Source organism: Opisthorchis viverrini (assembly GCF_000715545.1).
Source record: "Opisthorchis viverrini unplaced genomic scaffold opera_v5_37, whole genome shotgun sequence".
NCBI lineage: Eukaryota > Metazoa > Platyhelminthes > Trematoda > Opisthorchiida > Opisthorchiidae > Opisthorchis > Opisthorchis viverrini.
In genome coordinates this window covers 96,094-122,621 of record NW_008751693.1, presented here as the reverse complement: position 1 = coordinate 122,621, position 26,528 = coordinate 96,094, and the positions used below count along the sequence as shown (strand labels likewise).

Below are 26,528 nucleotides of genomic sequence, written 5' to 3'. Positions count from 1 at the left end.
TTTTCGTGGTTACGTACAGTTGTCGTTTTGTGAATTGAGCAAAGCAAGCAGTTCCTTGCTTTTGCAGTCAAAGGCAACAAGGGTATCGAGTTTGTACCGAAATTCACCTTCAGAATTACATTGAAACCGTCTACGACAGTATCAATTCGCATTGTGCTGTCTTGCATTTTCTACCTCAAAGATGGACTAAACTAATGATGCAACCTGAATTCGCGTGCGGTGCTAACCAGAGCTAAGTACTATGGATGGGATGTTTCGAACGTTATCGGAAAACGGAGACTGGAAATTCTAGTGATCAAAGTAGCTTATATATGTCCATTAATGAGACTTACTGGTTCAAACGTTTACAAGTTGCGGAGAGACACAAACTATTAAACAGTTTAAAATTTTCGCTGTGTAAAATTGGGCATGCGAATGGCTTTCGCATTCCAAACGGAAGCCAAAATGAAAAGTCAGGAGATATTTATGGACACAATTTATGAGGATGTTTTTTATGCTAGGATAAAACTTCATTTGGGTTTATTTTGATCTTTTTGGAATCTTGCTACTAGTCTGCCGATTAGACCATGCGGCCTTGGGTTTTGACATGGCTTGAAAGATTTTTAATTTTTACATTTAATGTGACAGATGGTGTGTAATCAAGTCGCTCGGATACTCACCAAGACCCTATTGATAAACCGTAGGCAAAAAAAATATCAGATCAGAAATTCCATTTCTGCATATTTGTTTTTGTCTCCATTCTGGCAGTTTTTAATTTACAAAACGCTGTTCACATTTTCTAAGTAAACAACACGTTTCACATTCAATCCTTCCTCGATCTTATCCATGTTATTTACAGAATGCCACGATACTTTCCCACTAGTTGCCATAGCTACCAAGGCACGAATGTTTAGGTGCCAGTTTGTGGACATCATTCAATCTTCGTACCAATGGGCAGTGAGCGAACCGTTGGGATCTTAGGTGTGACTTGAATCGTAGTTTGAAACAATACATTAGAGATTACTGGCTTTTGATGCCAAGATCTTATGCAGTAAACTAATAGGTATTAGCATAACTGGTGGCTTTGTGGTGAGATAAACATACTTTGAGTTTATAATCACTTATTTTTGGAGAGAACGGTCACAAACATAAAAAAGGAATGCAGGCGACGAATACGAAAAGGTGACAGGAGAATATGAGGTAAAAAAGAGAAACTTCACATTCGAAGTCATGCCATCGACAGTTCCAGTCAAATGAGACGAACCCCAATTTATGTAAAGATTTTGGTATAGAAGCACGCGTCTAAAGACCAACAAACCGAGAAAGGACAAAGAGCGTTGAATGCCCTTTAAGGCGCGCTAATCGCTAGCACAGTCAAAACTCGCACATCAGGCACAAAGTGTCCGTCATACTGGGTCTGGTGTGAGATTAGATGGCAAAAATGTACACCTAACGCCATGTGCCACGCATAAAAGTGTCGTAAGTACGCAAAGAGCCCACAATGGCAAGTAAACACAAGTCACTGACTGTGAACTTAAGAAGTCCCAGTCCAATAACAGCGCTGGCAGATTGAGGAAAGCAGATCTCTTGATAAGAGATGAGCATCGGTTGATGGACATAACAGCCAATTGCACGCAGGGTTGAGATTATGGCGAGGAAATACTCATCAGCACCATACATCTACTTCTTCTCATTCCACACAGTCAATCCATGGCCACCCTGACAATGCCGAGCACTTCTAACGCTTGTCCTGAGCAGGTTGCATCGCAGCTAGATACCGCGGATAAGTATCCGAGGAAGCACCCGGATCATGAATAAATAGATAATGGTGTTGGACGTATTTTTGACTACGCAAAGGTTTTCAACAGTTAGGCAACTCCACTCCGTGCATGTAGATGTGAATTTACCTGACGGTGCAGGTTGCAGACAATCTATGGGGTATGCCTTAGGCATGTGTGCACACAACAGCTCTCTAAACTATCTTCAATATGCATTTCATGGTCAGAATTGTGTGTCAAGCCCACTTTCAGCGATCTAGAATTCTAGCAGGTAGCCCACTACATGTGCATTACTCGACTTCTTGCATTGTTCAACTATCAAGCGAATGCAATACCAGCTTTTGCCTGACAATTCTCTTAAAACCAATCAAAACCTTCTAACATTTGGGCGTGCTGGGTTAATTGTGGACTGCTTTCCCTCAAGCATACAGTAAACTGTACAATACTTCCGAGGCTTCCTCTACGGGTTTCAAAAGGGCTTGGATTTGATAGTTCGTCTGTAATGTCTTTTTCCGTTTTTCTATCGGCTATTCTATCGAAATCTGTCTGTTAACTTTTGTGCATAAAAAAGGCGGAAAACAAATCTTGTTGTACGCAAAAGCGCCCAAATCTACCATTCAGCCACCATTCGATCGGTTACGATGACACAACGGCCGCTTTGTTACCGTGACAGTGTCCCTATGGTCATTAGGAGATCGCAAACCTTCTTCTACGCTAACGGAGTGTTTTACGATTTTGGTTCATCTGATACTATGGTCAGATGAAGTTCTTTGGAACATCTTCAGATATAGGCGGTGAAATTTACTGTGCAACTCCATTCGTGTGGTATTGTTCAAAGGGCAGAAATATCCAAAGGTGTGATTGCCCAGTGTCACATGACAGAAATATGGGTCACCCGGCGTCCTGTGGTTGAACGTCATATTTTTCACAGCAATCTTTTGAAAGGGTATTTTATCTATTAAGGAAAGCACAAAATTGCATCGTCTGTTAGATCAGTTGAAACGGATCTCAATACTGGGAACAATCTACCCCAGATTGGATACTTCTTATATCTAGCCAAAACTTGCGTCAAGTGGAGTTATCTACGGAGGCAAATAATTCTATTTGTGAGCTGAAATTTAGCACTCTCTACCGAATATATATGAGTAATGTGCATTAGTTAGTTCTTCTCAGGGAAATAATAAAAGTGGGTTGTACGGTTTAGACCAACTGGATGAGCAAATAGGAAGCGCCGAATGACACCGAACAATGTGGTTTATACGAACCCTTTGGAACGCCTCATATCACCAGCACCAGACACATGATGATTTATTAACACAGCGTCCTTCGCTGATCCAAAGGTGTACCGTCTTCCTGTACGCAACTGCAAACACAGTAGACGTGTCGGCGCACCAGCTTGATATAAAAATAAATGTCTACACTAGAAGAACTGCCCGTAATGAACGGGTAAGCTGTAAAACACTTAACCGGAATGACGAATGTAGGATTTGGAACAAAACAGTCAGGTGAGTTCATATGAAATGCGCAGTAAAATGAGCTCTTTCAGCAAATCCACAATTTTATTTGTCATTCCAAGGATCCGACAGTACCCGTCATTTTTTACCCAACGAAACTAAACAAATGTATTGGCAGAACGTTGGTATTCCAATAATCCTCTCGCGCAAACTAGCTTTAATTTTACCAGTAAACCGTGAAATATTAGAGCCTCTTCAGAAATGATCGAACACCCAGTCAAATACCGAATTGTGATAATAACATAGAATTGGAACTTGAAACATAAAAAACAGTCAGTTGCTAAAATGCGGACGCTTTCTTTTCCTTCAATTTTTGCAGCCAGAAAACCTACTCTACTACAGTCAAGAAGAAGATAGTAAAATTATGATCAGTGACTTTGGTTTGTCCCAGATCGAGACCAACGAAACCCACATGGCCACCGCCTGTGGAACGCCAGGATATGTGGGTAAGCCCGAGTATTTTTATCCTCAAATAAAGGCTCTTTTCTTTGGAATTTCACTGTTAAATACGTGGCAGCTTGATCCTAAAAATAAAATGAGTTTCCTGGAAAAAGTGCTGGTGTTGCTCAAAGTATAAAGAGCCCGTTCCTACAAGTGTGCATATGCAAACTGAAACACTCCTGGTTATTGCTTCTCCGCAACAAGGGTTACTGGATGGGAAAAGTCACGGGGCATACTGTATACCCGGTAAGCCACAAAATAAAATAGCATCAATGGATGCAAACGACCCTGTGGCCCGCCAAAACTCTATGTCAGTTTTGCATTCACAGACGTGAATGTGAGCTTTTTGTTTCACGCAGTGGGCTTTAGATTGTCATCGGGGCCCTAGGTGCATCGTTAACTTCTATGATGAACCTCAGAAATATTTCTTTACCTAATGAGCTGCTGCCTGGATAGTTTAAGTTGATGGAAATCGGTCAAAATTCGTAAATACTCCCACTGTATATGCACCGCCTAGGCTGAAATTTTTTTTCAAGCTCTCTGAATCTTATTTGATGTTGAGCGGAAAAAAATTGGTCGCCAAACATCCACCCGTTTACCTTTACTATCCGGTCACAATACTTAGCAAGGGAAAACGATACTCACAGATGCGTTCTAGTATGCTACATATCAAGGACAACATTTAGTGTACAGGTCTGGTGATTGCTGGTAATCCTCTCGTACATATGCCACCAAGAGTAATCCAAACTAACGGCTAGTTTTGGTTCTGGGCATTAAGATTGTTTTTTGCAGCGCTTCCTCTTCAATATAAGAGCCCACAGCCACAGTGACTGTGTGTTGACTGAGATTGGCTCCCAGATCATGGATAAAAAGTTGCGCACATCATTAGAACCGATACCTCGCTTTTCCCGCGACCCGCTTTCCGTTCACCCTGGGTTCTGTTTCTGATCTAAAGCCTAAGGGGTAAATTGGAGAACTCATGTGCAGTCAATAGCATTTGAAGCCGCTTTACGGTTAGCCGCATTTTCTACGATCTCTACCTGTGTAGTCAACATCCTGACGCCACAAAATGAGAAACTGTGGTGCGATAAAAACATTTCCGCGACAGACCTGCTTGGAGTATCTGATGGTTTCGACAAAAAGTCTATCTTTGAACTGTCATTTACGTCGTAATCGTAGCCTTCGCCGTGTATTTTGAAGACCACCAAACTATTGACGGATTGTTTCTGGGACAAGATGAACGCCAACCTGATAAAAACAGCAGCTGGAAGGATTAGCGGTGTGCGACTGTACGAAGAACTGTATCGCTAATCGCCTATCGGACACACCAAGGATGTACTCTTATATTTTTTGGGTTTCTCGTGAAACTGAAAAATATGGGAGCCGCCACTACAACGACTATTCTGAGCTAATTTAGTCTGGCTATGGGGCAGACGTGGCAACATACTCACAACACTAACTAAAATTACGGACGAATTAGGCATTTTGTCTGGTTTCGTCATTTACTCAGAGCATCTCTCACCACGAACTTCCAGACCGTTACGTATGTTTGCGATGTCAGCGATGAATGACAGCCAGTTTACAATGAACCAGACAAAGTTCCACCCTAAGCTAGAATCAGCTAAGTTGAAAGATTTATGGTCCTGAGTTTGTGGAGGCGGAATGGCCGAAAAAACGTGTTAGTCTGAGTGTTAGTCGTTTGAGGATGCATTGAAAAATTAATTGTTGTTATCAGAGGATAATGTTATTCAGAAAATGTTACTGGGTAAAACTTATTCAAAGAACATTTGCATGCACTAGAATGTTTTGCTGTGTAACATCGGGGACAAGGAAAGAGCTGCATATTGCTCCTTTGTTACTTTTTAGCGTTAATTTTACTTGAGCACGGCACGTTCACTGAAAGCATGATATGACGCAGCTGAAGAAAAGCAGAATCACCCGCAAATTCAAGTCAACTGATATGAAAAATAAAGTACAGTTGTTCAACGTAACTTTGTGGGAGGATAACTCGCTGAATTACGTCAGATTTTGATGTGCCTCAGGGAACCATTCTATCAACTGTCCTTTTACAGCTAAGACAGTGTTTTCAGGTTGATGACTCAAGCAGTGACATAGGGTATGCCGGCGATACCGTCGTTGTCATAACCTATTCTCCAGCTGCCGATTCTAGACATTTCTAGCAACATATTCACGCCTACATCCACTCGTCTTAGAGAATTTTCCTCAATCTAAATCCAGGAATGTACCCAAAGATTGTATTTAAACCTCGGCATATCAGAAGTCCGGATGCGTCGGAACCCTCATTCTCCTTAACACTCACCAACAGTTGCCTTGTAGCATCAGAGAAATGTATTCATTATCTAAAAGTTTGGTTATTTCATGGTCTATCATGATTGTTGTGCTTCTCTCCTGCTGTATTCAACCATTTCATTCTTCCAACTGCTGTGCTTTTAGTACCATAGTGAGCACTTTTTTCGTGGACTATTAAAGGTTGACTCCATTTCCCAAGAACGCTTTCATCCTTCGCGAATATACATCCTAATTTCCCCAGTTTTCTATTGATATAGCAGAAATTGTTTAGGTCTTTGAGACGGATTGCTTTACGATTCTTCTATTCCATTAAATACTGAACAAGAAAAATGTCCCCCAGGTTTTCCTTAAGGAACAACAGCACATACTAGATTGCCCCCATAGTCCCGACTCGAAACTTTGCTCTTAGTGACTGGATGTAGAAAGTACTATTTGTATGCACCACCTCAGCTTAAATGAAGACTTGTGATCCAGTCCCGACTCGGACACTTTTACACGTATTTGTTCCACAAGTCCATTAGGAAGGCTTGTCTGCAAAATTTACCAACAATAATGAATTAAGTTGCTTTACTGTCTTGTCTTTTATTTTGCCTACCCTTTTTAACAAAAAGTAGCATAGGTGATCAAAGTTGGATTATCTGGACATAAATTCTCTCATAATTTGATGTGCCTCGTTAATCATCCGCCACTTGCCTCTACATTGACATGAGTACAGAGCTTTGGCTTCGATTAAGGTTTAGAAGTAAAAAAAATAGCTGAATGGAACTGTGACCTGCAGCATAAGCCACAGGCTTGAATAGTTCAGCGTTTTGCCGTAGGCTTAAAACTCCTTTTATCCCATATAATATTTTGTGGATATTTTCACATCCATTCTGTCATTGCATATTTTCTGAGTATTGTTTAGACTTTTAGACATCCTCCCTGGTGTTAATTCTTAGAAAAGCTGTCGAGTGCCAGTGTTTGGACATACTTGGTGACATCAACTGCTGTTTCAATGACAACTTTTTTCATCCTAATGCTGAGAAACATCTGTCATTTTCGAGGTCTCCTCTACTTAAAATATCCATTATTTGTTCCAGTGTTCCAGAAATAGTACTTATCCCCAAAACTTTTATTACGCTATATCAATATGTCGTGGCATAAATGTCATACTATTCATTGTATTAATCCTATTCATTAAGAACCGTCTGCACACGTGTACGTGAGAATTGATAGAGTTATCCATTTTCGTATAATCGTGAAGCTTATACTAAAACCATTTTGAAAAGAAAAAATATGCACACTAGCGAGTATTGTGGGCAGCCAAATTGTTCACAGGATGTGTTGTTTAGTTATTAGCGTCTTTAATCGACGTTGCATCCTTGAGCCCAACAACTACTAACCCCCGCCCCATGTTTGAGCAGAAATTGGTAACACACGAAAGGCCCTGAATTTATCAAGTTACAGAAAACCGGTCGCAGCATACTAGGAGCTGTGCTCAAATGAACTGCCTAGAAGCAAAATACTGGCGTAAAGTGACAAGCTTTGGTTACTGTCTATACTTTACTTAACGGCTGCTCCCCACTACAACCCCTAGATTTCTCGCATTGCTTATCCTGTGAATGGGCCAATTGACTTGACATGGTGTTGCCGTATTGGGTATACTGGAAAAGCAAGAACAATTTGTGAAATTGTAGGATAGAGTGAATCTTTTTCTTTCTGGATTTTCTTTGTGAAGTGTACTTTTGCTATGACATGGTTGCTGTTGGCTACCACTTTTCTGCACAAGAATTGCCTTTGTAGTTAGATCGTTTTACGTTGAACCTTTTGATAACTGCGGTTGTTTGACGTGTACTCCATAGTTTTGAAAACGAACAAAAAGACCATGGCGAAAGTAGAAACATCATTCATTCATTTACTCGGTAGTTAGTCAAGATCTAACTTCTCCCAGTACTTGCGGAAAACTTGAGCGACATTGCAACACAAAGAAACATATGGCCACAAACCAGTTATTCCTTACATTCTTAAGCCCAAATCGGGCTTTGATCATAAAATAGTTCAGGGTTTCCCCGGGCCATCTGTTAAATGCTACTGCTGCTGCGTTCACACAAGCATCTGAGCTTTGCAATCGCGGCCATATTTGAGGAAGAGATAGCAGCGGTGATACAGATTCGCCAAAAAAGAATTAACGAAAAAAAAATAATAAACACATTACTTACATTGAGGACTGGAAAATCGTAAGGCACTTGAAGTAATTTCAGACCGGCTGAATGCCGAAGTGACAGTATTGTCATGATAGTGTCAGTGGTGGTGCTGATAGTCATGATGTTGACAGTGGTGATCATAATACCTGTGGCCACTCCATAATTGGTTGTGAAGAGCCCGTTTCTCAATTTGGATTCTATTCTAATTAAATAGTTTCAGTTTAGCTTAAAAGATGCGTATCGCGTTTGCATGCATTTGCAACAGTCTTAGTAAAGAACAAAACCGTTCGGGTAGAGTAATTGACTACTACTCCTGAGTTAATTTGGCTAATAAGCGTTGCGATTTACTGTCTTCCAAAAAGATTACTTGTCATGTTACTCTAAAATGTGTAATGAGCATACATCACTTCATACATCGGGAAAGCCTTGTCATTAAAAATCGTTCCAGAATGTATATGAGCATCAGTGATTCCTCTGATGTTTCATCACCAATTTTTGCCTGGATGCTTGTGATTAATGTCCACAAATCTATAGGTCATTTGTAGAACTTTTTGTCACCTGAATAGGTTTTCTATCCGCGATTCAACTGGGATATTAATCAAACAAATTGCCCAATAGTATAAAATACAAGAAGCTGAAGCAATAGGATTTCCTAAATCGTTTCAAAGCAGAAATATAGAAAAATATGGTATCGGATGAAAATTCGGTATATGCTACAGAATTTACGATGCCTCGCTTGTCATATGAGTGTACAGTCAAGCAAGCTGAAGTAGATGACCTGAAATTCCTGGCCGCATAAAGGGTAAACTTGTGGTACTATGAGTCTTCGCATCCTGGCCACTTGAACAGATATATTGTAAACCGATTGGGAGTTCAGGTGCACACCCATAAGCGGGACAGCGTTCCCTGAGCAGCCGCCTGGCAGGTACGAAATTTTGGGGCTGAGCATTCGTCTATCTGATCAAGAATCACAAAATAGTTTAATTAGCTTTGTTAGGCAAGGAATTATTTATCGGTATCTTGTTGGCATCAAGTTTTATTTTGCTTTGAACATCATACAAGAGTGTCAGTAAGAACACTGGCACTTTCGTCTCTTATTATTTCACGCAGTACTTTGCCGATTTTCAAGCAGAATCCAAATAAGACTCTTTACAGCTTGCCAGCGTGCAGAGTAGCTTGTCTGGTGAATAAGCGGATGTGCATTTTAAAAACCGCTACCAGTATATTTTTCCTGCAAAATCTAGTCTTCGGTTTTAAAGCACTAATGGAAAAACATAAAAAAATTCGAATAGGGCTTGGGGTTTCTCAAGCTGGAACACGAGCAGAAAAGCAGAAATGTCTTATGGTAAACAGCACCCGCTATACTGCCGCCTACCAAACGGGTACCCCATCAAATGGAAAACCCCGGACCCTACCCACTCCCGGACTTGTGCATTTGAGGTTCAATGAACTAAACTTTGCAGGGCGGAGTTTTAGTATACATCTATGTAGTATGTATATATTGTTATTGCCAAATCGGAGGACCTTTACAAAAATTTGCTTCTTCTAAAGTAGACATGCTGAACAACCTCAGTGACAGATTGGGTGGCCAGAATAAAGCGTGGACTTGATATGCACACGAAGATTTCCCATCACATTTTAGTTCAGAATAAAGGCAAAGGCCTATTTGCTGAGTGACTAAAATAGATTTCGGTAAAAAGAAGTTGAATAATAATTGTAAAAAATCCAAGAAATTGACTTTTATTGATGCTTGACTGTATATCAAAGATCATTGTCTAAGGATTTGCAAAACCGATCGAGCTTTTCTCAGCTCAACCGTGCCTTTATCAGGGGAAATTTTGGCAAAGAAACTGTGAAAATGCATGTTTTAGAGCTGAACTCATTTAAACATCTAAAGTAATGCCTAACGGAATTCTACCCCTTAATTTAAAAGCTTCACTCATAAAGATGAAAACGGTTTTCATGCGGTGTGCCGGAGAAATCGACATGATTTCTGTTCCAAGATGCGCATAAATTTAGTCTCAAACGCAATTCACTGTGACATTTGCAGTGTGGAAAATTTTTCTCATTTTTAAATCAGATTTTCGATTTTGTTATCTGTGTGATCTTTGCCTAGATGTGAGCAGTTTTCTTTATACGTGTAGTGCCCAAATGAGCGAAGTACACTTGTGGCCGCAATAGGCTTGAAAGCAGTCTGCTTATCAGGAACCCGGTAGCCATCAAGAATTACGAAATCAAACTGTCTCCGGCTCTCGGAATGCTGCGGCAATCCATTAAAAGCAAAAAGCAAAACTGTTCTGAATAGTAGACAGTGGGCTGATAAATTGCAGTTTGTGCAAAAATAAATGTGTTTGAACATTATTGTCGGACCCCGTAAACGAGGATACTGGGTTTTCTTCGAATTAGCTATTGATCCTGTGAGCGATCAATCTCTGTCCTGTACTATTTGGGGCAAACAACGACACAATATCTTGAAGTATTATGATAAAAGCCCAGAGTTGCTACTTGTTTGCAGTGCACGAAAATACACCTTCTTTAGGCAAAATGGTTGTCTGTACGCAGAAACCTTTTTCGGCGTAATACTTCATATGTTTTTTTTCCGGCAAAGACTGAGGCTAGTACGTCCTCCCAGGCCTTACTACAACTTGATTTGGTAGTAAAGGAAGCGGAGGCACCATGACGAATCAGTTTGATCATCCATCTGGCGCTCGCTGTGTCGGAAGTTTTTTTCAGAAAAGTCAAAAATTTGTAACTTATTAGTTCAGTGACAAGCTAGTAATCAAAAGAGCTTTAAAAGCAATAAATGCTGCCCGACATGACAGACCTGGTATACGCTACTTGGTAGAAAAGGGCTGGTAAGAAACCGATACCGGACAGTAACTTGTTACAAGTAAAAACTCCTTAGTATGCATCACTTGCTACTAGTTCCCGATTGCTTACTGCACCTGACGATTTCGTCTTCTGGGAAGTTTCAATTCCATTTAACCCGGCAAAAAGGTCCTGCTGAACCGGTAGTGGGCACTTATGTGTCTGCGATCATTTTTTTACTCCTGCACTAAAGTTACCATAATCTTGAGCTCAGCCATTTAATCACCAAGTTTCCGTGAAAGCTGGATAACTGATAAGCAATTTAGCTTGGTCGAATGTATCAGGCAGAACATAGGTGGCTGGTTTGGTCAACGAAATATTGTAGGTTGTTGTGCACCATTCTACACCAAAGCCCTCATACATTGTGTTCATCAGCTGAACATTCCATCGTTCGCTTCCAAGAAAGTTATTGGCACCTTAGAATTGGCCGCTTTTTGTTACGGCGGGGAGGTGTCAGTGCCCGATGCAATCACTTTGGGGAAAACTATTATACGGACGTACCGAGAGGTAAAATACCAGAAACCAACATTAACAAGAAGTTTAAACTGATATTGAAAATATCGGTTCAATATATAGTTTTCCCCAAGTTGCTGGAAAGTTCTTGAACTCTCTCAATACACAGGACTTTCACACTTATAGGCTGTAAATTATGCAGCTACCTACTAAAAGTTTAGGGCCAGCTAGATCAGTGCTAGATCATATACTTTATGAACAACAAAAAATAAGTTCCCCATAACTTAGCTGATTTCCATTAAATTTGTGTTTTGTTGAAGACCTGTATCCACGACTATTAGAAATTCTATGTTTAGTTTATAAAAACAGATGCGTTGTCGGTCAGAACGGCCCGGAGGAAGCATGGATCGTGTGTCCAAATGTGGTTTGTAGACATGTCGGAGAACGCAGCTGTTTAATCATCCTCTGTTAATTTTCGTTTTGCGTCACGTTAGGAAATCAACCGATTGCTTAGGGTTTACATCTTGTACGCCTGACACTTCTATTTGAGAAAATTACTTGGTTTTCTCTAGCGGTCATCCTTGAATAGACCCGCTTTTATATACCTCCAAAAAGAGATGAGCAATTGCGCCAACGAGTGTAGTCCTTTGCGGATAAGGCCTTTTGATCGAGATATAGGCGCTTCCCAACAGGATGGAAAATCGATGTTAGTCTAACCTTCCAAGAAAATGCTTCACATCCATTCTAAGTATCAAATTAGATTTGCGCAGCGTCATTTATTTGATCCGTTCTTTCCAGTCGAACTGTTCACAATATAATTTCTGCTCCGTTCATTTTACAGAACACTTGGTTGGTCCTATGTCACAGTTTTCCCTTGCATACCTGTAAATTTCAACTTTTTCCAACCTATTCACTTTGACCGAGGACTTCGGTATTGTTTCTCAATTCCCTGAAATAGAGCAGCACGAACAGTACATTATTACATTCATGTTTGCTATGATTGATTTAAATTCTCTTTTTACACAAAAAACAGCTTATCTTGTGAACTTGAGCTCACCCAAATCCATAGCCGTCAGTTTGAAGACCTCACACCGAATTTAGCTTGATTGAAATTGAATAATTTACTCATCACTTGTTTCAACTAAAGTAAATTTTATTGGTTTGTAAGCAACTAATTTACAGATAGTCATAATCGCCGGGTTGTGGCTGCTCTCACTTTTGCATTCATATGTTGAGAGTTCAATGGCACAATAATTTATCGTGTATACGGTGATTGTCGTAGAAACCTTTGAATTCTGAAGATGGATTTGCATCATGTCGCACATGGACCCGGTCCAAATGATGCCAAGTGCGCCTGCTTTTCTACTAGGCACAAGTTGTTTCAGGGTTTGAAACGGTATTCAACTAGGCGCATCGACTTTACGTTTTGGATTTGCACCTATGAGGTGGTAAAGTTATGTTCACTTTACCAATGGTTGCAAAAACTCTCACAAATTTCAGTTATTTCTAGCTTTTGTAATATTCGTCAAATTATTGATAATTGGGAGCCAGTAATTTGAAAGGCGGAAAAACAAACCAATTTTTTGTGTGGCATTTTCGGTACAAACTAAAAAGCGGTCACATGCGTGGGTGTTTATATCACCTATAAAAGTGAAATGTTTTTCTAAATAATGTGTTTCCTTTCAGTGTGCCTTCTTACGCGTGATAACAATAGTTTATTTAATTAAACATTTTTTGCGCAAGCGTTTGGAGATGACATTAAAAAGCCGTATATTTTTAGTCTTTATATTTACGATTCAGCCTTTTGGCCCAGACGTACGAATGGTTTACGCGAAAATACCATTTCTGTCAGGCCTTCAGCTAAAAACCACGTCCAATCATCACGGATAGGGAGATAAGACATCAGCGCCAGGCATTGAAGGTGATGTCTTAGGCGGTTGCTTGACGAAAGACTGTGTTTGTCCGATAGTTTAGTGAGCGACAGAGCTACGCAACGGAAGCTGTATTTTAATGCAAGATCTCCACTGACTGTGTGATGCAATTCTGGCTAACCAGTGGTTTTCCTCGTCTCCTGGTCCCGGGAATGTCAGCCATCTGAGCTACTGAGATAGCTATTCATGGCTTTCATGCTTCTTGCCAATTAATTACCTGACTGCACTGGCTCGTACCCGGTCGGCACATGACTGGGTGAGTTAAATAACGCACCGAGGTATGAAATACTTGACATAAGCAGCGTAGGCATGCGGTACCATGCAGTAAAATTGATTGGATCAGTCGAAATGACTTGCATTTATAGTGTCTGATTCAAGAATATCAGTTTGCCAACAAACTATATGCCCATAAACGTGCAACTGGTGCATCAGCGTCAAAAGCCCTTTGTGTTTTAACTTTTGGACGATTGAGCTAAGTAAAATTTCTTTTTGCACACTTTTTGGGGGTATGAAACCGTAACGGAAGACATATTTTAAACTGAAATACACAAATATGGTTGTCAATAAAGTAGGTCGGAAACATGTAGCCATCAATCATGGAGGAGGGTACTAAAAATCCAACAATCGTCTCACGTAAATGCGTGGAACGCTGTAGACGAGGTGTGTTCCTCTAGTTAGTAGTTGGCCCCTGTGGTGGTCTACGATCTCCCAAAAGGTGCTATCACTGATCTGTCAACCTTATCTCTTTTGCACGCGGAATGCCAATGTCCAAACTTTTAGAGATCAATATGCTTGAAAAGCAAATCACCTAATTCCTTTTTTGGTAAGGTTCTCAGATAGACTAGGACAACAAAATGAAGGTTGAAACTTTGTTAGAAATTGATAGTGACCAATATTTATATCTATGTTTCGTATATTTCTGTCAAAAATTTCATACTCACGGACTCGTCTAAAATCCCCGTTACACTTGTAAAGAAAGGCGCTTAACCACTGCTCGGTATTGAGCAAACTGCGCTGTGTTCATGCTAACTCGGTCAACGTAAGATGATTGTGCCGACAGACAAAAACACCACTTGCATTACTGGTACAAATGAAGGGCCCTCTCTCAGATGAAAAGGCCAGAAGCTCTGTTTGTAAAATTAATCTCAACGACTGCACTAAGATCCACATAGGACACAGACAGGGAACATGACACCAGAATTTGTGAGCACACTAAAAGGACAAATAAGCCACCAATAGATGTGGATAAATATCAGGCACTGCTAAAAGACTGGGCGTTAGCAGAGCGTGCGTTAAATACAGAATATAGAGTATACATGGAAAACTTAGAAGTCTTAAGACCGGGTATACTATTTACACCACAGCAACTGACGGCCGAGACATTCAGATAGACAGGGGCCAGATAGTTGATGTCTGTCCACACTACAGCTACTGCGACAATACGTAATGATTTAGGTGTATTTGTTTAATTTCAACGCCTCTGACCGCTGACAATAACCATCTACAGCTTTTCAGAATAACATTTGCAAACATTTGCAAAGAGGCTGAACCTAAACGCGTCATACAGTGGTCACCAAGAACCAGGTGCTCAAGAACAGAAGTATTTGAGTTTTTAACTGTGACCTTGCAAAGTAAAGCTAAGGCTTGTCTCGAAATACGTTTAAAGAAACAACTTGTTTCGTGATTGTACCACAGGTATTGGTACACAAATGTAAAAAGTACGAGTATGACTGAACCAGATCCACATCTTTTAGTTACACATCGATAGTAGGCAAGTCATGCGAATTTGCGTGGTCCGTGCTTAAGCCAAAATTCATTGTCGATAGCAAACGAAAGCTTTCGGGTGAGCAGCTTGAAAAGCGAAATTTTTCTAAGTGGATCAAATTGGACCAAATCTTACTCTGGAACCATAATTTTCGATTAGTCAGCAGCAACAACAGCAGCAATTGTTGCTGACAGGTGGCTCTGCATATTTGTTTTCTTTGAGTACATTTCTTTTCTTCAACTTCCCGAGGAATCCGTATACGACTTTCACTTAATAAATTAACAATGCACTGGCTTTCTTTTGTATCACAGGTGGAAAAGAATTTGGAACGGTATGCTAGTGTGCCTAAATGTCCTAATATACAGCCCGATGCATTCTTCTTGAGTAAACAAGCAACAGCTTTATTTCCAAAAAATTTAAATGGCTGCTTTCCTCAACTTCGATTGCAATACTACACCAAGTGTGCATTACTAAAGAAGTTGAGGTAATCTGCTTGGGTCGATAGTCTAACATGAATTTTTGAAATGAAATTTTCCGCACTGCAAGATTCTTTCTATGCAGTTTTCGATGTAACCTTTAACCATTTTAACTGGTTTAACTTTATTTACTCCTTTATTGTTTGTCTTTGTCGGATGTTGCGTTGTAATTTTCACGAGTAGTTTGAAGTAAGTTTTTATCTCAGGTGCTCTTTCGTTGAGTCCATCTTAGTAGGTAAAGTATCTGTGGACCTTGTGCAATCCATTTATTTTCACGTTATGTTTTGCCGACATCCTACAAACTGATGACCAAATGTGAGAACCCTCGGAGTCATGCAATATCTGCCATGCTACAGTTCTGCAGTTATGGGGTCTATTTAAAAGCCTCGGTTGAGCTTGGATTACTTTTTGTCCCACAGGGAATTCACTAACTTGGAGCGCGGGATTGAACACGGAGTAGAGTACTACAGACTCATGTTGAGTCGCAAATTACTACCTTCGTTTAAGTTTACTCCCTTGCTCTTAAAAAAACGTTATAAGCGTGTCACCTTCAGTCATTTGCTTAGAACAGAAAAAGTCTGTTTTCTAGTAAATAGGCCGGTGAAACTAAAGGATCTTTATGCATTTTCTTGTGAAAGCCTGTGGAAATTGAACGAATCCCTGGTACTGATGTCACTTTTGTTATACAGTGTTTTGACAGAGCACATCCGTTTTGCGTGAGACGCTAAAAGGAAAAATTATATGTTCAATATGGCATACCCCGATAATAGCCTGTCAACTTTTGACTCCCAGCGGACATAGCTGGAGATGACAGCCAATTTGCACTGACAAAAATCGCACAAAGTTTTCGCAGTTTGCAAAATAGCCGAATGAATCTCAGCCATAACAAACCACTGAGTTGAAAACAACCAAGAATTTTTAAAGTAATGGTTTTGGTATCTTGATAAAGTCAATTTATTGTCACAAAACATTCTTTCAGCTACAGATTTGAAGGAATGTCCACACGATAATTTTTTACGAGGGCATGTAAATAGTAATTTTATAACAGCTAACAGACTCTTCTATACGGTTGATCGAGTACTGATACTTTGTCGATGGATGGGCTTGCTATTGTTTCTTGCGCACACTATGAGCAAGATAAACAGCACTCCACATCCGGCTTAGATGGTCGCTGAGCTGGGTAATTTGATTGTAAGCGTTTCATCACCAGTCGAGGTGACATCATCAATGCGTTATTAGGGAGCGTAGTGGTGCGTAGCGATGGGTTGGTAGTTGTGTCTTAGATATGATGTTCATTCTACCAAAAAAACTGACGCATTCTGGTTACCACAAAATGTCGATTGACGTCGATGGTCGTAACTTTTTAGCACATGAATGGCTCATGATATGACTGATCGTTTCTTCAGTCACTGCATAAGGAGATAGGAAATTTCATTGGTTACTTTGAATTTCTTTAATATTAGTAGCACACCCCATCAAAAACTTCACCTACTACAACTATCTGCCTTAACACCTGCTTGCAGATTTAATCCGTTAGTTTCATTAAATTTGCAGGCCCTCATATGTAAGTAAGCAAGAAAAATCGACTCAGCTATTTAGCATCTGTGTAATAGCTGTCAGAAATAAGCCACGGGCAAAAAATCACCCCCGTTTATTTAGTACACAACTAATCACAAGATATATGCAGCTTTTGTTGACTGTTTGGTGCAACAAGCAATATACATGTTGTACTGTACTGAGTTGAGCGATCCGGCCTGTTATGAAGGTTCTGGAGTCTTCCACTGATAGCAGAGTCTCTCTCGTGCACAAAAGGTTGCCTTTCTACGCATCGTTCTAGGGCGCAGTAGGATGTACTTGTTTGTCCAAAAACTCAATCTCAGAAGCTGTCTGATATTCGGTGTGGTCGGTGTGGGATCTGGATAAGGTTTAGCTAACATTAGCATCTTTCCTTCGCTTGGGCGTCACTTGAGATATTTCGCTATATATTCGTGTGAAATGTTGACATTTGTACGCAACTCACCGGAATAAAATAGAATAGCTGTGCTTGTCAAAAAAGTAATGCATTTTCGATACGTTTTTTTCAATTTTTCTCTACTAACGAAATTGACTGCAAATCTTTTCATGGAAAAAGCATGAAGATTACTATTGGCTTACCGTTAAAATTGCAAAAATATGTTCTTTTTGTCACCTGCTTATGTCAATTCAGTACAACATAGTTTCAGTATCCTTATTTCTACTTAAAGCTTTGATTAAAACACCAGATTTTTCAATTTCGAGAATGTACAGATTACGCGTGCGATCACATTAGATTGCCATAGTAGGCTTGATATTAGTCTGAACATTACTCCTACACACAATTCCTAAGTTAGACGTGTTGCAACAAAAGTTGTGAATGATATGAGCAGGAAGTTCCTAACATTGTGCTCCCAAACAATTCAATAAAAATGTTTTATAAATTTTTTCTTAACAATTTAGACAACAAAAACGGATGAGTGGTTCAAAGAAAAGGGAAGTGAAAAAAATTATCTTTGAAAAAAATTACGGGCATTTATTGCCGACAAATCCGAGTATTTGTCGTTGAACCCGGTGTGTCATGATTAGGCAATAATACGCAGATTGTGGTCTGACAAAAATCAAATATTGGCGAAAATTACGCGTAACTAGCTCCAAGCCCTTATATATACATCTTTAACGTATATTCTACAAAATTCTAGATCAATGCATAATGAATATGCTCCAGAAATCATAACCATTTTAGCGTCCGCTTATCATTCAATCATATCGTGTTAATTTAATGGTTAGCTAACGTGTCTTTCAAGATCTTTGTTGGGGTGCTGGTGCGACAACGGACAGCGAATCCTGAAAAGCATGGTGCTTCATGTTTTGACAACGGTATTTTCTGGGCTGTTCACAATTATCAAGCAGCATAAGATGTTTCCTGCAAAATGCAAAATACTGATCAATAGTATCCAGACGGCAAAACAGCTCTTTGCTTTTTCACTCTGTCTTATATGAAACCCGTATGGCTAGTTAGTACTTTTATAAGTGAATTTGGTCTGTTGTCGCACAATCTAATTGCAATTTCTACGGCGGAGTTCTCCTTTTCAACAAGCACCATGATCTACATTAGGCGGCAGAAATCAAGGAAGTAACTGGAGCTAGGTTATTTCTAAAAATGGCCACAATCTATTGCCTACCCCCTGTTTTTCTCATCAGCTGTTCCTAGGTGGAACACGACTATTGTTTATTGAGAAACTTGTAATCGTTAAGTTACATGCAGCTAAATTTAAAACTAGAGACTGAATTACGCTTACGGTGACCAATGGGGTTGTTGAACAACCACCTTGGACTTGTGAAAAGCTTTCAGATCTTGTGGTCGGGTGAAAAATGAAATAGCCCTACAAAACAGGGTGTATTTGCCAGAAACTCAGTACGCAGAGTTCAGACAAAATTGCTGCTGGCAATTCGGGAATATAACAGGTGGTTATAATAGTTTGAAGAAATCCCAAGTGTTTAAAACGTTTGAAAAGCCATTACAATGAAAACAATAAAACCTTAGGAGCTTAGATTTTATATACGAAATAGTGGTGCATCACCTTAGTCAAGTGATAGAGGCCGGTTAGATGATTCAGAAGTTTGTAGTATTTAGGTAAACCGAGATCCCTAAAGCTGACCATAATCTGAGAATCACTTCTACTATCAAAAAGAGTATGTGCTTAACAGAAGTTTGCACGCTACATTATTACGTAACAAGTAAAACACAAATGATGGTGAGAAATCCCTCTGACCTGCTTCTTATGCACACGTTAACCACAAAAAATCCTTTGGTATTTAAAACTTGATTTGGAAGCATCCACAAAGCCAAGTGGAAAGATCACCACTAAAATCCTGCTTAAAAAAATCCGAATCTGACGCCTAATAACAAATACCGAGGCTCATTATTCGATGCTTTGAGTCCGATTTGGTAGCCAATGCACTAACACGCAACAATTCAGGGAACAAGTGAGGCGTCCCGTTCGGTACGATTAACTAGTTGTTTCTTATAGTCCCTTCAATTATCAACCACAACTCTCATTTGAGGAAGGATTATTACTGGCAACAGGCTATCTCTAGTTATTTACCAGAGGCTTATCTCATCGCTTAATTTCTCACCAGAAGGACCGAATCGCAACAGAGATCTGTCTTGTTGCATCCTCTCAAGAGATCTCTGCAGAAGATCGTAGCTAAATTCATGCAAAAAGTGAGACGATGAATAACCCCTTCTCCACGAACAACCACGACAAAATAGCATCACTCCATATATTCTAGCTGGAGAGTTCTTGGTCGGTTAATTGTTAACCCAACTTATTGGAGCCTTGGTTCCGTGAGTTACTTGACCGCACTACAAATAAGAATACATCCGCACAATAACTTCAACAAGAAACGAAAATATCATATTTTGTGATGATTGAATGAAGTGGGCTAGCCAGTTCATTGCGAACTGGCAAATTATGAAATAAATAGTCAACTAAGGATAAATATAACATCATAAAATAGCATGATCGTGGAGAAAGATACAACCTGGTATCACCATTAAACAAAGATAATCATTAGGAATTTGTTAATTAATAAGTTGCTCTGCACTTCCCTACCCTATTTCACACACTCAGTACTTTGATTCTGAGCGGAAACTTGGTGACCTGGTTGAGAATCATGCTTTTTAAGCAACTGATCTTAACGGACCAAGTTTTGTCCGGGACTTATCGAGGTGCCATTTGTACCTTGGCATCAAGTGTTTGCATGACATTTAGCAGATAGGTAAAGTTTAATAATAAATACCACCTCTTTGATGTGCTTCTTAAGAAAACAGGCCACTTTTGAAACCGGTGAATGTAAAACTTGGAAGTGGAAATTTGCTGGAAAAACGTTTTTATTGTTACTGTCGATTTTTAACTGCATCTGCTCTTGAAGATGCGTGTACTCAAAAATATTTCTGGAGTACTCCATTTTAAACTAAGAACTGTAAGCCATTTGGGCAAATACTCCCCTCTGCAACTATTGTGTGTGGTTTTGTGTGCTAATTGAAAGCAATAGGTTTTTCTCCGTCGGTATTACAACCAACTGAACACTACACTGAAATATGCCAGATTTCCTAAACACAAAATATGAACACAGAATTGTAGATAGCAATCCCACCAGTCCGCGGATCAACGTACCTAAGTGACATACCAGCTGGTTTGCATTCGTCGTCCAAACCAGCCGACCGATTATAAATGGTAATGAGGATTTGATGTTCCTGTAGGATACAAGAGAGCAAAGAGTCTGTAAATTTACTGTATCGAAACCGGCTATTGACCGATTCGGAAAAACGCGGCTGACATGGTTCAGTAAACCATTGAAACTAATATGACAAAGCTAGCTGCAAATTGTTTAAATGCATTTTGTTTCCGATGGACAAAAATTTCTTCGTCCTTGGGATGAAAATGGAAAAGTATTCATATCTGATCGCTAATTACTCATCCAGTAAATTGTTTTTACCTTAAAAACTAACAGAAAATCTTGATGCTTTTCAACCCTACTATCAGCCAACTTAGTGGATTTATCTTCTGGTTGAAAGCTGAACATCCGTCACCGTACTCAGATATTCATTCAAATCTAAACAGTCATTGTCAATCACTTCGGAAGTCATTGAATGGATTCCACTGTAGAGAGAGGTAAAACGTTGGCTGAGCATATGTACCATTGTTCCTCAGTGGCCTTGGTCAGTCAGCACCAGATAGACACAGACAGTTGCTCGTGCAACTAACAAACAAATTGTCGTTCGATCATTGAAGCAACACTACATAAGATGGTGAACAACCAGTGGAGCAGTAGCTCGGCTCGAAAACCGATCGAAACAAGCTTTGTAGATCGTTAAAATCTATCGAAGTTTTGGATTGGGCAATAAACTTGCATGTGAATTTAAAAAGTGAATAAAAATGAATAAAGTGTTGAACAGCTGCTATGATTCTTTTCGTCCCATCGTCAGTAGTGTATGATTCTAGAGAACCTCAAAAACAAATTACAAATCAGAACAAATTTACGAATGCAGCAAAAAATTGAAGAAAATCAGGTGCTCGTAAATTGTATAAGTCATGATTACTAGATGTTTGTAGCATTTTATGCTAGAGCAAGTATCTGATGGTGGAAAAAGAAACTCGTGAGACTCAGATTCGGATTTAGCTAAGGCCTGATCTACCCATTGTTGTTTTCACCCATAATTAAAGCTTCCTATAGCTGACATTAGACGATTAATTCGTTTGAAATGCCCAAGATATATGCAATGTGCTAAAAGTAAGTCAGAATGAGTTTTTGGTGAGTTAATTGCAAAGATCTTAACAAAAATTCTTCCACCAATTGTGCCCGCCCAGTAAGATGTGTAAGTTCACTGAATTATAGCGCACGGGGCAAAAATTATAAGCCTATTTCTTTTAAAGGCATCAGCAACATGGTTAAACAGCTGGATTGTTTTACTAATAACAATGAAGCTGCAGTCTTGTGTGCTTGTTGCTTGCAACACAGAAACAGTGCTAGCTTTAAACATGTTAGCATATTACTCCTTTTGTCGGAAAAAACGCACTCGATAGTAATCATTTTTGTGGGATGACTCCCTTCTCATTTTTGGTCGCTTGCGAATACATGTGTTCAAATTTCCAGCAAACTTACGAAAGCTTAAAGAGGCTTCTATAAATGCGTGGAAGACATTCCACGTCACCCATATATTTCATGTTCCCGAATATTGGTGTCTGGGACACACTGGTGTAGTTAAATATACTTGCAGTTTGATTAAACGGTAACGAAGCATCAGTGTTAAACGTTGACTTTATGCAGTTGCTGATGGTGATATTAAAAACGCTGTTTGTAGGTCTATCATTTGAGTCTTCCTGAAACAGCAGTTTTTCTACCAACCGTTTAAAGCTAGATGCAGGGCACAGAACGCGAAAGCCTGTTACTCTATCTTTCCGGAGCAAAAACAAAGAGGGTCTCGGTTGCAGGTGAATCTATGAGTGGCGAATTTCCATATACATGGGCTTTATAAACTTGCTCCTGTTTTGAATTTACCATAGTATGTGATGGTGTCGACCGTCCATCCTAGACAGCCAAGTCGAAGATTTTCGATTGATGCAGTTCTTTGGTACATCAGCAAACAAAAACTTTACAATGTTCTAACCTCAGAAGAGTAATGCAAATTTGATCGTTTTGCAAATTTTGCTGCGTAAGTGAGAAAAATAGCCTTAATCCATAGCAGTGGAACATAAATTCAAGGTTGAACACGAGAAAATAGTTATGATAACAGCTGCAAAACAGAGACCGCACTGTTTTATGGCACTGGTGGCGTAACACAGAGCGAGAAATTCTAGGTCCAATGCACTGGATATTTGCCTTGTAACCATTCCCTTTAGGGAATAAAAAACATATTGCAAACCAAATGTCTCATGGAAGTTTATTTTCTTGAGCAGTATTTGTATTATTTTCCCCCAAATCATCACCGTAACTATCGTGTTTCACATGGATGGAGGTACTACGCTAAGCGTGAATATACTTTTACATAACGGAACATCAAAATGCCCAAGAACGGTCATCCGAAACCTGTGTACGACAATTCCATTTGACCGAAATCTTTTTGTTCCTACTACGAGCTCGACGGCGCGACCGGACGGTCTGTGGTTTGAACCCAACCCAACTGCTCATGTCCAGGCTTAGGCAAACTGACAATAGCTCAGACCCTGTGCCTTCTTCGAGTTGCATGCAGCTATTCACCGAAAGCATTCTACAGATGAACGATTAATAACGATAATATTGAAGTCCGCTACAAATCTCCCTTAATTAGTAAAGAGTGTAACTGCGACTTCCCTTAACACTTTGGTTCTCATCATTAATTCTCCTATTTTCGCGAGAATTCCACAGACATTATTTGTAATTTGGTGAATACCTGATGGCCGCAATGTTACACCGCTGATTCTAAGCTATGGACGTGTAAAATTAAGGTAACAAGCAGACAGTCTTGTTTTTTGTCATGGGTGAGCACAACCATTTTTCTTCACATGTATCGTATGACTGAATTTTTCGGGAGTGAGAACTAGCCATTTATACCTAAAGTGTATCAAATGCGCACCCGCATGTTAAGACAAAGTGATGGAAAACGGTCCGTCTGTACACTTTTGCTGTCGTCAGCGCTCGTGGCGCACCTGTGGTGGCGCACGGTGGGCCGTAGTCAGCCGCAAAAAAACAGTTCCCATAACCTTTCCCCAGAAAGTACACCACTGTTACACAAGGACACGGTTTTTTGGAGCCCACGGCTAAAAATGATGTAGGAGTGGTAAAGATAAAGACGCTAGGCATGATGTGGCAACCATCCGCATTGTGGTTGTTTGGCTGTCCAGCATAGCCACGCATTAACAAACCGAATGAAGACTTGTTTGAGTGGGATTTTTACAAACTGCCGAAGGAATTACAATTCAACGGAGTGACGGCCTCCTCTTCACTAATATAGACAGGCTTAGTCACGTGGACGTCCACATCTTCCAGCAAAAGCAGGTTTACTATTTGCCTGAAAATAAAGAGATTTTAACCAGAACAAAACAGTTGTGTCCTTCTTAGGGTCTGCAAAATGTATGTATACCCCAACGATATAAGATGTTCCTCATAAAAAGTCCAATCCAGACCGAATGGAATGACATTTTGGACGAGGGAAAAAGCTAACAACCCTTTTGTTCTAATACACGCAATGTTTTATTCTTTCGGCTGAGTCGCTGATTTGGTTTAAAAACAGAATTCACTGTAATCTACTGCTCACATAACACTCATAACACTGAATGGAAACAATTAAGCAAGCTAAGGAAGCACTTACAGAAAAAAAACGTATTTAGACCATACTGTCTTCTTCGGAACGTAATTGTATGCTGTAACGATTAGGTCATAAATCACCAAACAGGTATTCCGGTATACTGCCAAGCTGAACGAAAAACATTCTCAAACGTCTAGTTGAAGCCCGGCTACCGAAGTAAACCAAACTTGCAAGCTAGATCTCTCAGGTTGGTAATGACTTGAAAAAGTGGATTTCCATGATTTTCTACTTGCCGCAAAAACTTTTCTAGGACTGACTATTAAAACACTTTGGAAAATTATGCCTTCGTAATTGCATGTAGTTCAATTTGGTGCCGAGCGGTATTCCTGGCTTGAAACTTTACCTGCAAATATAGAAACAATGCCTGTGCGCGGCTGGGTGATTATTTCCTCATTCTCCATTTGCTTTGACGTGGCTTCCACAAATGTGATTGGCTGAACAAAGAAGAGCTTTGCCGTAATTTCATTAGTCTGTTTACTATTGGTCATGCGTTGTGGTTCAAAAGTTTTGAGTTTAACTGTCTCGTTTTCCTGCCAGTGTTTTGGTTCCTTGATTACGTTTTTGCTATGGACAGCTATCAGCTACTGATAGAGACCGAGGACGTATCTCGGAATCTACATAGCGGGCTGTTAACAGAATGTACATTGGGGGTCATTTGTTCACCAACATAATATGGAGGTAACAACAACCATGCACTTTTATACCCAAATAAGAATGGGATGTAATTCTTTTGACAAATGATCTGGTCCGAACATTCCTCTGACGTTTGGAGTACGACAGTGTTTTAGTAGACGAAAACTGAAATGCGGATTATTATACCATACTTGTGCTCAACTAACTTTTGTAATGGAATTCTTTCTGAGTCATTGATTGATACCCATCCGCACAAATGAAGTTAGCAACCTTGAGATGAGTAAGAAATGTCTTGTGCCCTTCAGCTGCACATGACAAGTACGTAAAGCAGGTTGCATTCTCACAAAACTATCTAAACGGTCTGCCAAGGTTTTAGCTTCAGCAGACTTTACGTAGCTCGTTTGTTTGTTTTTGTTTTGGAAACCCCAGACTCAAATGTTTAGGTGCAATGCACAAATTGTGTCAAAACATGTCATCAGGAAACACTAACTAGTTGCTCGCAGAAAACTCCGTAGGACTAGAAATATATGCACTTTATTCATATATTTACTGTCCACAACTACTGACTCAATAGAGTTGTGGTAAACCCGGTGAGTGGATAGTAAACGTTGCAAAAGACTGCTTCTATATTACCAAATGTTTCGGCACCATAAATTGGCTGTATTTCAGGATGCCTATGTTTATCTAACTAGCACAAAGCGTCACGTTGCGAGCATAGAACTAGAAACTGATTTCAGTCTAACCTAGGATTATCTCTTACTCCATCAGTTGCGTTGTTGAAGCGTTATGCCAACAACAATGTCAATCAAACCCTTTTAGTCCTTATAGTGTGTGATCTGCTCTTGCTCTTCTAAAGGACAGCAGCTGGAAGTTTAGGCACTGAAAGTTCAGATACGTCTTTTGCTGTTGGTCGATTATCGAATTCGCCAAAAGTGCAAACCAGTTGTCAAGCTTAGCAAACAGATTATTGTTCGAGCTGCATAAAGACATCCCCCATCCACTTTTACTCCTCAAAGCTCACGATGCATTTTGCACATAAGAGGAAAATCTAAAACCAGAAACGTATGAAGGAATTTACCATTTGAAGTTGCGCTTTAAAAAAGCCCAGTATATTTTCATTTTAAGCACAAATTGCTTCAAACAAATGCAGAACAGCATTGTAACATTTAGAAAACGCTGAACTGCATGTTAGATATCTGTTAGGTGTAATCAATGTTAGTGGTTCATCCTCCGAAACGTGTAATCTCGTCCTGCTGCCTGTCTCGAATGTTTCATTTTTTGAGGCTCTGAACTAACGCGCCATCCCGTGTAGGGGTGATAAGGCGGGGCTG

General features: G+C 39.8%; 1 protein-coding gene across 1 annotated transcript in view; it reads left to right on the top strand.

Moving 5' to 3' along the window:
* T265_13102 (hypothetical protein) overlaps positions 1–26,528 on the top strand; it is a gene marked incomplete at both ends in the record, with an annotated part of 84,727 nt that overhangs the window by 30,837 nt on the left and 27,362 nt on the right. The window contains one exon of the mRNA XM_009167213.1: positions 3,591–3,717. Within this exon, the coding sequence (XP_009165477.1) occupies positions 3,591–3,717 (127 nt within the window). The remainder of the gene's footprint in view (positions 1–3,590; positions 3,718–26,528) is intronic.